This window comes from Nanorana parkeri, unplaced genomic scaffold, assembly GCF_000935625.1.
Source record: "Nanorana parkeri isolate BGI_ZX_2015 unplaced genomic scaffold, ASM93562v1 scaffold260, whole genome shotgun sequence".
NCBI classification, from domain to species: Eukaryota; Metazoa; Chordata; class Amphibia; order Anura; family Dicroglossidae; genus Nanorana; species Nanorana parkeri.
Window position 1 is genome coordinate 1,491,428 of NW_017306528.1, and position 15,293 is coordinate 1,506,720.

At 41.5% G+C, this 15,293-nt stretch overlaps 1 protein-coding gene across 2 annotated transcripts in view; it reads left to right on the forward strand.

Annotated features, from left to right (window-relative positions):
* PPIL2 (peptidylprolyl isomerase like 2) overlaps positions 1-15,293 on the forward strand; it is a 49,828-nt gene that overhangs the window by 14,948 nt on the left and 19,587 nt on the right. For both annotated transcript variants that reach the window (XM_018556955.1, XM_018556956.1), the window contains exons 6-8: positions 9,551-9,602; positions 11,354-11,445; positions 11,657-11,746. In XM_018556955.1, coding sequence (XP_018412457.1) covers positions 9,551-9,602; positions 11,354-11,445; positions 11,657-11,746 — 234 coding nt within the window. The remainder of the gene's footprint in view (positions 1-9,550; positions 9,603-11,353; positions 11,446-11,656; positions 11,747-15,293) is intronic.

Below are 15,293 nucleotides of genomic sequence, written 5' to 3' on the forward strand. Positions count from 1 at the left end.
CCTGAGAAAGCCCCCCCCCCCCCACCATGTGAGTAAAGTGAAGAAAAAAAGAGGAAAAAAGTTTTTAAAAAAATAATGTAGAATAAAATGTAAAACTGATTTAATAAAAAATGTAAAAGTCCCCTGCGAGCTTGCATGTATTCCCGCAAACATGCGTTGGGGGCGTCTACGTACAAAAAAGATGATCTCGCTACACATGTTGGGTAGAAATGTAATTCTAGGGTTGAAATTTACGCGCATCTCTAAACTAATGACCTGTAGGGGCTTTTAAAGCTTTCTCTATGGACTTTTTTGGGTACTGAATTTTGCTGACATTTCACGGACGCACACAATTTTTAACTTGGGCATGTTGGTTATCTATTTACTCATCGTAACCTCTTTTATATTTTACCAAAAAATTGGTATTTTATTATATTCTAAAATAAACATAAGTGCATTTTTCACTACGTTTTTGGGTTTGATAAAGAATTGCGCCAATATTGTGCAACATACAAATTTGCAACTGTAGGTTATTCTACAGGGTGTTCAGAAAATGTTTTGTGGGGTTTGAAGTAATTGTCAGGCCTAAAATGTGGATTATGTCGTGTGTACACAAAACAAACAAAAAAGTATTTGGCAGTGAAAGGGTTTAAAGTGCTTGGGAGGGTAAAGATTTGCCTTAAGGGCAGGTTCACACCATTTTCTGGACCAGAACTGGTCCAGAAAATGGTGTGAACCTGGCCGCAGTTCCAGTGCATTCCAGACCAGACAAAATGAGACATGCAGTATTTTTCTGTTCTGGTCTGGAATGCACTGCACTGGTGTGAACTGAGGCCGGAAATAGCACAGGGTTATATTGGGATGCATTTTGGGTCCGGAAACGGTCTGGTCTGGAGATGATCTAGATGTGGTGTGAATGTACCCGCCCCCTGCCCCGTCCGTTCCGCCAGTCAGCGCTGGATGATCGGAGCGGGTGGGGGGGAATCCCTGCAGGGAGCCGTGAGTGACAGTCACAGCTCTCTGCAGGGACATGATCGAGAAGTGAACGAGCGACGGTATGTGTTTGCTCACTTCCCGATCTATTGAGCCGACCTGTGACAGTTTCATTGTCGCACGTCAGCTCGAACTATGAGGGTGAGTGAAAATCATTCACCTCATAGTTCTCCTTTTTAATATTATTTTTTAAAATTAAAATGTATTTCTTACCATTACAGATGTTTCTTTGGTGAAGGCCTTTGTGCAGATTCTGGGCTACTCTGAGCAGTTTGAAAAAGAAAGTAGATGGACAGACTGAGTTTCCTCTCATTCACATACAATGCGTCTAGGTCTTTAACCCTTTGTTAGGGCAGACTGTGTTCAAATCTAGTTTACAACTGATGAGATTGGCCAGCACAGTACAGAAAGGGTTAATAAGAGTAAACATAACGTCCCCCTCTTTAACATTAGGAGAGTAGCTAGGTAGGTTTTGAAAGCAGGTTGAAAGCAGTCATCACTCGCCTCTCTCCTCCACTCTGGCAATGAAATGTCCTTCAGCATCTTCACATCTAATGCAGCTGCATCAGATGTGATGAGGTCAGGGTTCCTTAGACCACCGGAGCCCACGGTAGAAGAGGCTGCAGGAACCAGTCTAGCAGTTAAGCAGGGCTGAATATATGTTCTTTAACCGTTGGGATCAGCGTCCGGCCGGCCGTTGGGATCAGCGTCCGGCCGGCCGTTGGGATCAGCGTCCGGCCGGCCGTTGTTAGCAACGACAGAAATGTTACATATCGCCGCAAGTGTCGAGTGAGAGCAATTATTTTAGGGCCATCAATCACTGATAACACTAAACTGACTAGCGGTAAAAGCTTTTAAAGCGTCGCCTATGGTCAACATGTTTGGTGTCTATTTACCCGACGTGACCCCGTATTTTATATTTTACCAAAAAAATTGGGTGATAATAATTGTATTCTAACATAATGTAAAAAAATATTTTTTTTTCCCCAAATTTTCAGTAATTTAGTAGTATAGTAAAAACAGTGATTAAATACCACCAAAAGAAAGCTCCATCTGTCCCCCAAAAAATTAATTTCAGTACAGCGTTGCATGACGGAATAAATGTCAGTTAAAGTATCGCAGGGGTGTAAATATATGGTCAGCAAGTGGTTAATTTAGACCAAAGCAAGCAGGTAAACCTTGCAGTGCAGGGGTCACCCCACTGCAAGGGTTGATTTTTTTACATTTCTTGGCATAATTCTCTAAATCTCACAACAGGTCACATGACAGCAAGGTAAATTGTTTGGTGAATGGACTTTATATGTGGTACACCTTTATACCACTAGATGGCAGTAGGTTTATGATTCTCATTGCTTTTACCAGTTTCCTTTATGTATCACTGAAGCACCATTTCCCACAATCCGTGCTCACGCATTTACAGTTAATAATAGTGATGGAAAGGTGACTCATTGCATGACAATCCAGCAGCGTTGATTGCGTTTCTAGCAGATGCCTGAATGTGCAAGGGCTGAAGGAAGTTAGACTGTGATTGTGATAATAGGTCAGTAATTATACTTCAGCTGCTATAATGCTCTTTAGAAGGATGCTACAATGCAGGTTCGACAACACCTATATTATAGGGATTATGGTACCCTAAACACAAACGAGCATTATTACTATTATTATTATTTATATCATTTTTTTTTCTATGCTGAAAATAATAGAACCTGTGTATGAAAGCTTTACACAATCCATTTGGTAGTTTGAGAACATGGGTTAGGTTTTTCATGTTGAAATGACCAAAAAACCTTTCACCTAAAATTTAATTATTTGATATAGTAAAGCATTTCTTAAAATGCCTGATCATTCTTTTCTTATTGTCGTACGCCTGTGTCGAGGAGCTTTTATTCGCCTCAAGAGTTTTGCATTCCCATACAAGTCTATGGGGGTGCAAAGGCCACTTGAAGCAAGCCAAATATGCAAGTCAAATGTCAGCCAAATTCTGAATTATCTCGAAAGCACCACCTTTAAACTCGTGTCATACCAAAACCTTCTACACAGGCCTTAATATAGGTGATCTCCAAATGATGCTTTTCCTATAATATTGCTGCATAATACTGTTGTTCAGATAATGGTAAGCTGGGCTAAGCAGACTTATCATTTTTCTTCATTTCTTTCTTATACACTAAGTTCAGGTCAACCTATAGCTGAATGTCAGGGCCGTAAAAAACCCAAATGAATACACTTGGACGGGTAGAAAACCTTGGCATTCCAGCTGTGCTGAAACTACAAACCCCGTCATTCCTGTGGCTGTCAGTCTTGCATTGCCTTAAGGGACTTGTAGTTCCACAACAGCTGGAGTGCTGAGTTTGACTACCCCTGCATGTAGATGCTCAGTCACCACAGGGTCATGTCTACACACAAAGCAGCCTGTAAAGGAAGAGGCAATGTACTTCACTTTCGCAGTAGCCTTTGTGTTTAAAAGAAAAAAGCTTTTGATTTGCTGCTGAAATATGGGTGCTCCAGGACGGTCCTACTTATCCTCTGGTATTTATTCTGCATTCTTGTTTCATATAAAGCTGCCCTTACACTGCGCATTTCGGACAGTCTTGATGAACCAGCTGAAAATCGCACAGTGGGTGCTGCTGTCGGCACCCTTTTCGACCGGCACACCTCGATCAGCTGATCAAAGGATCAGGTCGGAAAATCTTTCAACGAACGGAGTCGGCAGCCAATCTGCTGCTGGCTCTGCAGCTGGCCACGGTCAGAATACATTGAAGACTGCAGGAGATTCCTCGATCAACACTCGTAAGCATTGATGGCGGAATCGTTTGTTTTCTTTGTTCAGCCAGCAAGTTGAATGAAGAATATATTACAGTATATGGGCAGCTTTAGTGATTCGCTAGGTGGTAAAGTCTGGACCAGGCGGGCAGCCCCGGAGGCTGTACCTTTTAAAACAAAGTCAGCAATGGCAGCCCCCATGTTTCTGACCCTTCATGTTCCTTTTGATCCTTTTGAACATCTATGTTTTTACAGGTGTACATAATAAACCTTTCTGGATGTTGTAGTTTGACCTTTCCAACCCTAAAATATATTACAAGCTAAATCCTGCTAAGCTGCCCATACACCTTACAAATATCGGGTCGATTTTCGTATGCGATCGTGTTTTCGTCCGATATTCGGACGGTTGATGGGCAGTGCACAACCACAAATACTGTACAATCGATCGACTTTTGACTAACCAGCAGGTTAGAAAACTTTGGCCGATCGTACGATTTTTGCAAGGTTAGTGGCGTTTCTGTACGTCAAAATTCGTGCGATCTACACTGCACATGCGCAGACATGTGCGGTCGATTACTGCAATTCGTCCAGGTGCTTTCTTCTAATTAACGCTGATCCAACCTTGCTATAAAATCGGGGCAGGATGGGGCCGCCGTACGAAAAGCGTAAGACGGTTCGATCATCGGACGAAAATTGTCTTCCGATGATCGCAAGGTGTATGGGCAGCTTTATTCTGAAACCTGCGTGTGACTATGTACTGTATGTGGTTTGTCAAGAAAAATTCTGCCCGTTTTAGAACGTTTTCCTGTTTTTGAGTGTTTTGTTTGGTGTGGACAGCGGAACATCTTTTTACTGGTACAGGAAAGTGGTAAAAGAAATCCCTGGCCAGTGTTTATCTGCTGATTTCCAAATGAAAATATAAGAACTGGCTTCAGTGAGGTTGTAAATGAATTACTGAATTCAACTGTTCAGCTGGATTTGATGAGATCATTATTTTAACTTTATAAATAGCAGGTTTAAACTTGAGTTATTTATTTCCTAACTTTCAGCGTTTCTGTCAAGTACATTACAGCGTGCGGGTTTTAAATAGCGCTCTATAAATACAGGTCTATATTTATAACGGCATGTTGCATTTCACAAAATCTATTCTGACCCACTTCTTAGGTATTGGGTTGTCCGTCCTCTGCCCGGACTGTCTGCATACTTTACATAGCTGGCATGCTATTAACGTGCATAAGCGTGTCCTGCGCATGTCGAGCTCCATAGGTGGGGGCAGTAAATGCTTCATTGATCCCCCGCAGGCATTTGGGCAGTGTTGTGGGAACCTCGTCATTTACAGCTAGGTGTGATATGGTAATATCTTCCAGGTGTGTTGAGACCATCTTGAACTGATCCGTGATATTAAACTAAAGATCCATTACAGCATGGGGTCACATTTCAAGCACAAAGAATTCCCTTCAGGCCATTTGTCCCTTTTTATGAATTCTGACTGCAGAGTACATTTAATATCTGTATTCCGCTGCTATTTAGATATCCTTAAAAGAAAGTTGAGACTCGCATATACACACACAAACCCTACAGGGGATAGCTTGTCACCAACCCCTCACACTGGATGTGCCAGCTCCTCATAGAAAGTAGGTCATAGACACTCCACCCTGGATCATGTTAACCTGTGTCTTGCCAGATGAGTCCTGGAAATTAGAAAAAGGTTACAAAAACATAAGATAACGAATGTCTTTATTTACAGGAATCTGACTAAGCAGAATTATTTCATCATTTATTAAATAATGGGCTCTGGCCTAGAGAAGTCGGGCAATGTGGGTGGATTGTGGAAGGCTTATTTGCTTTCAGAATATGAACAGTCTTCACTTTTGCCAATCAACATTACATAGTATATAGACTGAATTCACTAGTTAGTCATTCATTAAAAGGGTTTTCCACCTGTTTGGGTAGAATATTGGAAAGCTCTTCCTTTGCTTTCCTGTGGTGAGCAGCAAAGGGTCGTATTGTGTAGTATTCTAGCAAATGTGGGCCCTTAACCCCTTTCAGACCAATGACGAGATTATCCCGTCAGTTCGTTAACGTCTGGCGACGGGATAATCCTGTACGGCGGTACAATGAGCGCTGGTCCGTGAAGGCACCAGCGCTCATTGAATTACTGCTGTTGATGGGGTCCGAGGCACCCTCAACAGCAGATTAGGTGGTCACATTCCTGTGAATAAAAACAAAAACAACAAAAAAAACATTAGTACCCCCCTAGTTTAAAAAGAAAAAAAAAGTTTTTAAAATTGAAAAGCAACCTAAAAAATAAGTTTTAATAAACCAATTATAGGAAAAAATATTGCTGAGGAGGCTATTAAAGGTAGGAGAAGAACAAACCACATTCTAAAAATTGTATTTCACTCCTTGTATTTTGTGATCTATAACTCTCAAAATAAACTGAAATCCCAGACATATGAGAACCTATAAATCAGGACAAATAAAATAATTTATTATGAATTACTTTCTGTTAGCTACACTAATTATGTACACATTATTATTGCCAAAAGTTTGAAATGTGTTTTGGTTTTTTTTTAAGCTAAGAATGTATATATGCATATGTCGCCTCAGATTAAAGCCCATTTTGTCTCTTAAAAAACATTATATAATATGTGTAGGTCAGGGGTGTGGAATTCGTATCGCCCGACGCCCGGGACATGTGGTTCCGGGTAAGTGTTATTTTCACTGTTTTAGCCCTGCTATGGACAAGTAGCAGGGCTGGTTTTCTTTTCTTGAATGAGTGCCGAGAGCGGCAGTGGTGTGCGATCCGTGACTGCCCGGTCATCGTGCACGAAATTGTGCGGATGGCTGGGTGGTCACAGACTCACACCACCGCCGATCGTGCTGTCAGTGCCATTATTTTCTAATGGCACCCCAGTCTTGCCAGGCAGATTGCGCTTTTTGCGCTTTTTCCTGCTGCAATACCGCCCAGGTGATCCCACACGATTGCTGTTGAAAACACTGCGCGGTGCATGTCGTGAAAATAGGCACATCTACCTTTTTTTGCAGCTGTAACCCAATACATGCGGATGCAACCGCTGTATGCAACCGCACACGATCGTACGTCCTGGGAATCCCTGAGTCTGCACCAACCCTAAAGGGTATATTCACTTTCCCAAGTAATTTGAGAAATGGAATTACCCGCACAAATCCCCCTCCCACTATACTTACCTTTCGGCGAACGGTCCTTCCCGTCCACCAGTACGGGTGTACTATCTGTACCTGTTCCATGTATTCTGAATTTCGCTCGCAAATTGCAAGCACTCGTTGGTCAATGCGGTCACCTGACGGCACTGACCAATGAGAAGCGCTTCTTAGCACTGCTAAATACGGTTTTGGTTAAAATTATTTTTTTTGTATCAGGCAAGTAGATTGTCATGAGGGACAAGTAGATTCGGCCCCCGCTTTAGTCCTTGGACATGTAGTTTTTTCAAAAATTTCCACACCCCTGGTAGGTGCAATGAATGAGGAAGATGGAAATTTTATGGTTAAACAAACGCATAGCAAAAATGGCAAAATTGCTCCGGTCCCCAGAAACTAAAGATTTTCTGAAGCTTTGTCACTAAGGGGTTAAAGAGAAATTTTACCCATATCTTCAAAATAACAACAGACACCTTTCGAAATATTTAGTAATGACAATCTACATACAGATACTTCTAGATAATTGCCTGTTTATTAATCTTTGCATATCTTTTTCTTTTCTTCTCCCATTCTTCTTATAGTGGCCATTTTAACTAAGGGCAGGTTACTAAATTTCCCTTTACTTCCTGGAACTCTGGCACATGTGACTAGGGCATAGCATCTCAGGGGAGGAAAATACCTTTCTCTGAGCTATCATAAGATTACAGATGAGATTTCCCAGCAAGGCTCTGCTGATGTAACCTTCCCAGGATGCAATGCTTGGGCACATTACATCATTTGTGCCAAAAGGACCAGGAAGTAGGGGGATAAAAGAAATTGTAAGTAAAATAAAAATATGTTTGTTTAGTTAATGAATGTAAGATGATTTCATATCAGCAGGTCCGCTCATCAGTTTAGTGTTTTTTAGTGATTGATTGCCCTAGAAATATTGCTTGCACTCCAACGTTCGCGGTGATAGGTAACATGTCCTTCACAGTGGGCGCAATCGTCGTTTGCTGACGCATGTTTGCATGTGTATGTGGGGGCGGGGGACTTTTACATTTCATTTTTTGTGTTTTTTTTATTTTTTTTTTACACTTAATTACAATCACATGGGCTAAGAAGCCCCCTATGTAATAGACAATTTACATGATCGGTCCTTTTTATGAAGACATCGGGAGTCTCCAAGACCCCTAATGTCACCTAGGGAACCCCAGAGACGCTGATGAAGCGGAGATCTGCTTCACCAGCTTCTCCCCGGCTTCTGTAGCCGGGAAATACAGCTGAATGCGGAAGTGATGTAATATGCATCACTTCCTGCATTCTGACACCGGAGAGGAGATCAGAGGGAGATCTTCTACTGATCTCCCTCTGGTGATAGAGCCACTGTGTCGGTCCGCAACAGACTTGGGACCGGGGGGGCTGCACACCGGCACAAAATACAAGCGATCATGTGTCTCTACGGATACCGGAACTCTTGTAATTAAACAGCCATTGCCGGCTGTTTACATTTAACGTAGTTTTCCCACTTGGGCACCATGCACGAGTGGGGGCGGGGGAGGACATCTTAAACCGCCCACCCGCATCTGTAAATCTCCTGCCCGGCCATTTAGGTACGACCTATGGACAGAAGGTGGTTAACCGAATCCAATAAACCTCATAGTAAATTGGATATGTCAGCATGTAAATCGATAAGTTGGTAACCTGGTTTCCAGCATTCAGAAAAGTAGCTCTGAATTTGTTAGCTTAGAGAGTCTCAACCTTTCTCTAGAGTAATGCAGCCCAGACTGTGGAAATCTATTGCTTTTTATTGTGTCTGAAGCCAAAGCTGAGTCATGTCCTAAGCTGCAGTGGAAATGGCAGGGAGAGTCTGAATTTTCACCTTCTACTCAAAGATGGAAAACCTCATTTCCATTCCTTTTTATTTCTAGCAATTATTTTTGTGTGCATGCTGGTCTTAATTGTACGATGGTAACTAATGTTTGATACCGATCTTTTTGCAGATTCAGTGTAATATGTTTTGCACCCTATTAAATTGGATTTCTACTTTACCTATGTATTTATCCGGTTAACTATTGAACCTCTGTAGAAAATATATCCACATCCTGTGCAGTTCAGGTTTTGGTGCTCTGTCCTCTCCGGTGGCTGAGCCCCTTTCTAGTGTGTGTATCCTTCCTGCGTGTGAGTGGGCAGACAGCTAAATCACAAGATATTTTGATATTTAGATGTTTTGATATTTAGATGTTTTACATTTCCAGAGTATAAAGTATAATGGAGTCATGTCACTGCAGCCTTCTCCTCCTTTAACTTGCATATGGTGCAGTCACTATGTGCTGATAAAGGCAAAATAAGGTTGTTTCTCAATCGCAAGTTGATGGAACTTTTTAGCTCAAGTGAAATTTAGGACAAAATGACCAGTGCAGTGAAAATATTTACCATGATCCTGAAGCCTGCTGCAGGAGCTAATATCTTGAAACCCATGGAATTAGTATCACTAGACCGCATTCTTGGTGTCCATACCATCAGTATTTGATGTAGTCAGTGCACTAGATTTTATTTAATATTTCTCTAGGTAAAAATATTTATCTCCAAGGTATTGTAATAATGTATTTTCCCGAAATTTCCTTACAGTGTTGATTTCTCATCCTTTTTTACACAGAAACTAGAGTCAAAATCTCTTATTAAGTTGAACATTGCCAAGAACCAGGATGGTAAGTTAGTGATTAATAATGTATTGATTAGTTGCTCTTGGTGCATGTTCTTCCTACCAATAAATTCTTGGACCTAGAGTAATCCTCAAACAAATGAGGTAGAGTTCCTACTTGTCACTGTGCCATAATTCATATACAAGGCTGAAGAAGTCTACAGAACAATAAAGTTATTTTGGCAGTTTTCTGTGCTTTGCTATTGGGAAATCCTACAACTTTGAGCATTTTTGGGGGCTTATTCAACAAGAGTAGAAGTAAAGTGCACCCTCTCATAGAACCAGACAGAGTGCAAGAATGATTCAGAGTCATCTGCAGGTATTGCACTTTGCAGAACAATTCTGTTTCATGTTATGGCAGATATGTTTAAATATTAAATTAATGAATTACGTGTTGGCTTACATCTGCTTTGCATTGCTGTATGCAATGCATTCAAATAATGAAGGAAACACGTATATCTGTAAAATCGGTACACAATTCATTTTGCAGAAAGCCACAATGCAAGCCTATTGTGTGGGTGGGGTAGGTGGTTACACACCATTTACCTGGACATTTGCCCATACATGTCCCTTACCCCCCTCAGTGCTATTCACGGCACCTTTGCTGTCATGGTATTGGAGTACATGTGTCCTCTGCACCCATCCCACATGCAGTGCCTGGGTGATCTATTGATGATTAAATAAATATCTGTCATTAGAAAGTCATTGTTTGTGGAAAGCTCGGCACTGAATGGGCAAATGTAAAGTGAAATTGTGTTTCCTGTCAACCTTTAGTCTGGGCTCAGGTTCTGCTGCCTGTTTCACATCTTCCCACATGTTCAGTGTAAGTGGTTCTTTAGCACAGAGAACCTCTTTATAGCTTGCAATTTCCTTTGAAATGCATGAAAGGCTTATTTTGTTTGTAGCTTGACTTTGCAGAAATGTTCTGTGGCTTAGGCACAAAGTGGTTGTGTGGGATTTTTCTGGTGCTCCAAACGCTCTTATTTTTGTCATTATTTTGGTTGCCTTAAAAAAAAAAAAGTGGATTTCCTGCACGAACGAGGTACATGCAAAACAGAAATGGAGTTTTACCTAAAGTAGTATGAAACTCTCAAACCTATTTTTTCCAACAATGAATCCAGATCAAACAAATATACATTGCCCAGCAAAGTATTTCTGTAAATGTTTGCACACATTTTTCAGACAGCTGACTCCAATTCTCTCAGGTCGGCTTTCCTGAACTTCCTGTCCAGTACAAAATCACAAGGGACAGCAAAGTCTTTAGCAACTGTACATCTACTAGCTTGGAGAGGGAAGTACCGTGCCTGTGTGTTTGTGTATACGCACGGTTTACTAGCACACTCATGGGTGGCTCCATAGGACCCTGCAAGGGAAAGGAGCCACTCTAAAACAGGATATCAGAAACAATGCTCCGGGGGCATGCTGATTTCACAGGAAACTAAACCTTTTACACAGGAAGGAGCAGCATCCATTGTAAGTGGTTTAATCAGCATTTGAAATAGCTTAAAATAGTACTGAAGGCCAGGTGTTTTAACCTTGATGCATTTTCTGTATTAAGGTAAACACCCAGTACCTTTCTGTGTCCCCCTGTCACCACACACACACACACTTACCTGTTCATAAAAAAAACCCAAAAAACCTAAAGGTTTAATATCACTTTAATAATAGATGTTGACTGTCATTAGGCATCAGCAATAGTTGAGATACCTTTCCGGTTTTGTTGTTGGGTTTCTTTGACGTTCTTTTTTCTCTCTTTAGGCAAGTATCACTGCCCTGTCCTCTTCTCTGTCTTCACCAATAATTCACACATTGTGGCTATTGGCAACACTGGAAATGTCTTCTGCAATGAGGTAGGAAAACATATGAACATTGCTGCTTTTGAATGCTGGAGTTAATATGCAACCAACTTCATGTAACACCAGTTTTGTAGCTTTCGCAGAGTGTGGTGTTTGTAAACTTGAGACCATGCTTGTAAAAATTCTTTATGATTCACTTTTAAGGATATGTTGTGTTACACATTTCCCCCTTGCATTAAAACAAGTGTACAATTTCCCCACCCAGGCTGTTGAACAATTAAACATTAAGCCGAAGAGCTACAAAGACCTACTAACTGATGAACCTTTCACCCGCCAGGACATTATAACTCTACAGGTAAGAACTTGCATCATCCGGTAATCTGAAAAATTAAAAGCTATGACCTTGTTTTACATTAATGCACTTTTATTCACAGTTGTTCTTTAGGAAAAAAAATTAAAGCAGAAGGGCTGTGTAAATAATGTTTTCCCAGATATTTAAACAAGCCATGTATTTGCAGGCCACACTACAAAGTTACTTTTACCAATTTGTTCTTTTAAAAAGTTTGTGTCTGCATTCTGGTCCAATCTGGTGGAGAAAGCTGGCGTGAGCTACTTTTAATAAAGCAGATAGACCTGCTTCTGGTCTGTCTGCTCCACCCACGCCAATTTCTATTTCTATTCTACACGGGTTCGGTGTCTAATTAAAGGAGAACTATGGGGTTAGGACTTTTCCCCATAGTTCTCCTTAGGGTAACGGGAGGACACAAACTAGCGTCTTCCCGTCACCCTAGGCTCAGTATACGTAGCTCGCGGTAGGGGGGAATCCAGCCCCTCCCCTGTCACGGGAATCCAGCCCCTTCCCTATCCCGTCCTGTGACCGTCTCATTGTCACAGGTCGGCTAGAACTATGAGGCGAGTTCTTTTCACTCACCTCATAGTTCTCCTTTAACGTAGAAACCGCTACAGTTTTCTTATAGAAAACTGCTGCACATCACACCAGATTGGGCCTGGTGTACAGGATATGAACGGTGTGCCAGTAGCAGTAAACACACTGCATGGATAGAACCTGCACCTTCCCCCTGCCTATATGTCCAGCTGTTAATCCTGGCAAACAGTTATTACTGTATTTGCTGGCGTATAAGACTACTTTTTATACTTAAAAACATCCCCCGAAAATCGGGGGTCGTCTTATACGCGGGGTATACAATGTATACCTTTTAGTTCGTTTAGCTGGCCCAAAACGAACGTCCCTAATCTGTCAGCCCGCTGAATGTGCGGTAATACTGTATGTACGGTAGCTTCGGCTACATACAGTAGCTGAGGCAATCACGGCGAGCGATGTACACAACCTCTGCCAATCCAAGCAAGCTTTGTATTCATTAATATAATATATTGCTCGCCATGATTGGCTCAGCGCGGTATACTGTATGTAGCTGAAGCTACCGTACATACAGTATTACCGCACATCCAGCCATGATTTTTTAAAATGGTGTTGCCTCGGAAGTGGGGTAGTCTTATATGATGAGTATAGCCCAAAACCTATGTTTTAAGTGGAAAATTAGGGGGTCATCTTATACACCCAGTCGCCTTATACGCCGGCAAATACGGTAACCTTTTCCTAGCTCTGAGCGGAGGCAGGGCAGAGGGAGGCAAAGCAAACAGTCTGGTGCTGACAGGGCATAGAAAACAGGACAGATTACTCCTAATTAACAAAGGGTTCTGTGCTGTTTTGCTCCATTGTCTCAGTTTAGAACAGGGCTTTTGTGCATGCATTTTTTTTTTTTACTCTTAAGTCAGGTACACACACATCAAAGTTTGGGTAGTTAATTCGCACAGCGAGTGCTGCTATTGGCACCCTTCCACCTGGCATCCCTCGATCAGCTGATGGAAGCAGCCAATCCGCTGCAAGCTCTGTTTTGGTATTCTGACAGTGACCAGCAGCAGCTGTCCGAATACAATGCAAACTGCAGGGGATTCCTTGATCAACGCTTGTAGGCATTGATGGAGGAATCTGTTATTTTCTACGTTCAGCCTGCAGGTTGAACAAAGAAAATATGTACAGTAAATACCCAGCTTTACTAAAGAATGTAGGTACCTCTACTTCTATAATGTATACTCATTTTTTTTGCTACATCTCACTGCTAGTCTTGATGATTTGGAGTGAGATTTGATGATGTCATTATTCTGCTGCTCACTGTTCTTGCTGGAAGCTCTGACACGAGGAAGCAAAGCCCTGCTTCTACCAAGATGGCTGCCTCCACATAGAGATCTTGTGCAGAACAAGGCATGGTAAGTCAGTAATGGAGAAAGATCAGCTGCAGGGTGACCACAGGCAAATGTTGACTAGTCCTTTGCCCTCTGCCCTCCTTTTTGTGGGCACAGCTTCCAGAGTTCAAGTTCTCCTTTAAATCATTTTTATTTTCATCAAAGCACTTCACCAAATTTTGAGAAGTAGATTTATTTTCTTTTTCCTCCTTTTGTCTTTTTCCTTCTTCCGCCCTCTCATCGATTTTGTGTACTTCATTTAACCCTACTTTTATTCTAGTTTCATCCTGGTTACAGTGCAACATATTCTGGACTATTCCAAGTGTGGTCTTAATAGCCTACTAGGAAGATTGTTAATTGTTTCCATTTAAATGTACATGTTCCGAGCATCCAAACACCAGCGCTGTCACATTGTATAAAGGGGAGTGAGTTGCATGCTCGCTCCTCCAAACCTGGAAGTACTGCGTTTTTCTCTTTGCTTCTGGCAGCTAAACAGAGTGGCAGGGGAATGAGGACTGAGTGTATGTGCAAATGGAGAGGGTAGCAAATAACTAAATCTGGTGCACCCCCTTGCATGGGCAAACACGGGTTCACTTTAAGGCTGTTAATAAAGCTATTCCAGATTTGCCCATTTTAATAAAACAAATGCAGTTTTAGCCCTATTCATGCTGATATCTCACAAGACCAATAATTTGTATTATCTTGCAACCATAGCATTGTGGTTGGATAGCAATCCAAATGAAATTGGATTTTGTGTTACGACAATACTAGGAAATTCTCTGGCAGGTAGCCAATGCACCTAAAGCATTTCAGCTGACGACTGAAGTCGCTGCTTGGATTTTGCAGGGGGCTCTGATGTGTATGCTCTTTTCTTTCTTTAGTGTATATTTACGGTTTGCATAGGCAAATATTTGTGGCAGTTATTACAGCAGATGAGGAAGAAAAGATGCAAAAGACCAGGTGTCCTTTTACATGCCGACATGTGTTTTTCAGTTGGAGAAAGTAGAATAAGTTACTCAGTCAGTGAAATTGGTTTTGATATAGTTCCAACTTGGTTTTCTGTGGAAATAATATAAACATGGTAGGAATATGGAACAAAGCCACTGATTTTGTGATTGCACTTCTAGGAACTCATTAAGAACTGAACTTTACAGGCTACACAGCCTTCATAATGGAGTAAGTTTTGTTTAATACACTTAGCGCTGATTAGCTCTGTGGGAGGTGAGATGTGTAATTGCATTGTGTGAGTAAAAGGGTATCTATGGTCAAAAACTAAAAATAAATCTATCTCTATATTGAATTTCCACAGGTTCCATCCCATTTCTAATAACCATATCTATCTAGATGAAATTTGCTTATAGAAGATGCCCATAGGACTTCACCGTATTTGCCGGCGTATAAGACAAGTTTTTATATTTAAAAACATCCCCTGAAAATCCGGGGACGTCTGATACGCCGGGTATACAATACCCCTGGATGTGCGGTAATACTGTATGTACGGTAGCTTCGGCTACATACAGTATACCGCGCTGAGCCAATCACGCCGAGCGATGTATTCTATTAATACAAAGCCTGCCGTGATTGGCTCAGCGCTGTATACTGTATGTAGCCGAAGATACCGTACATACAGTATTACC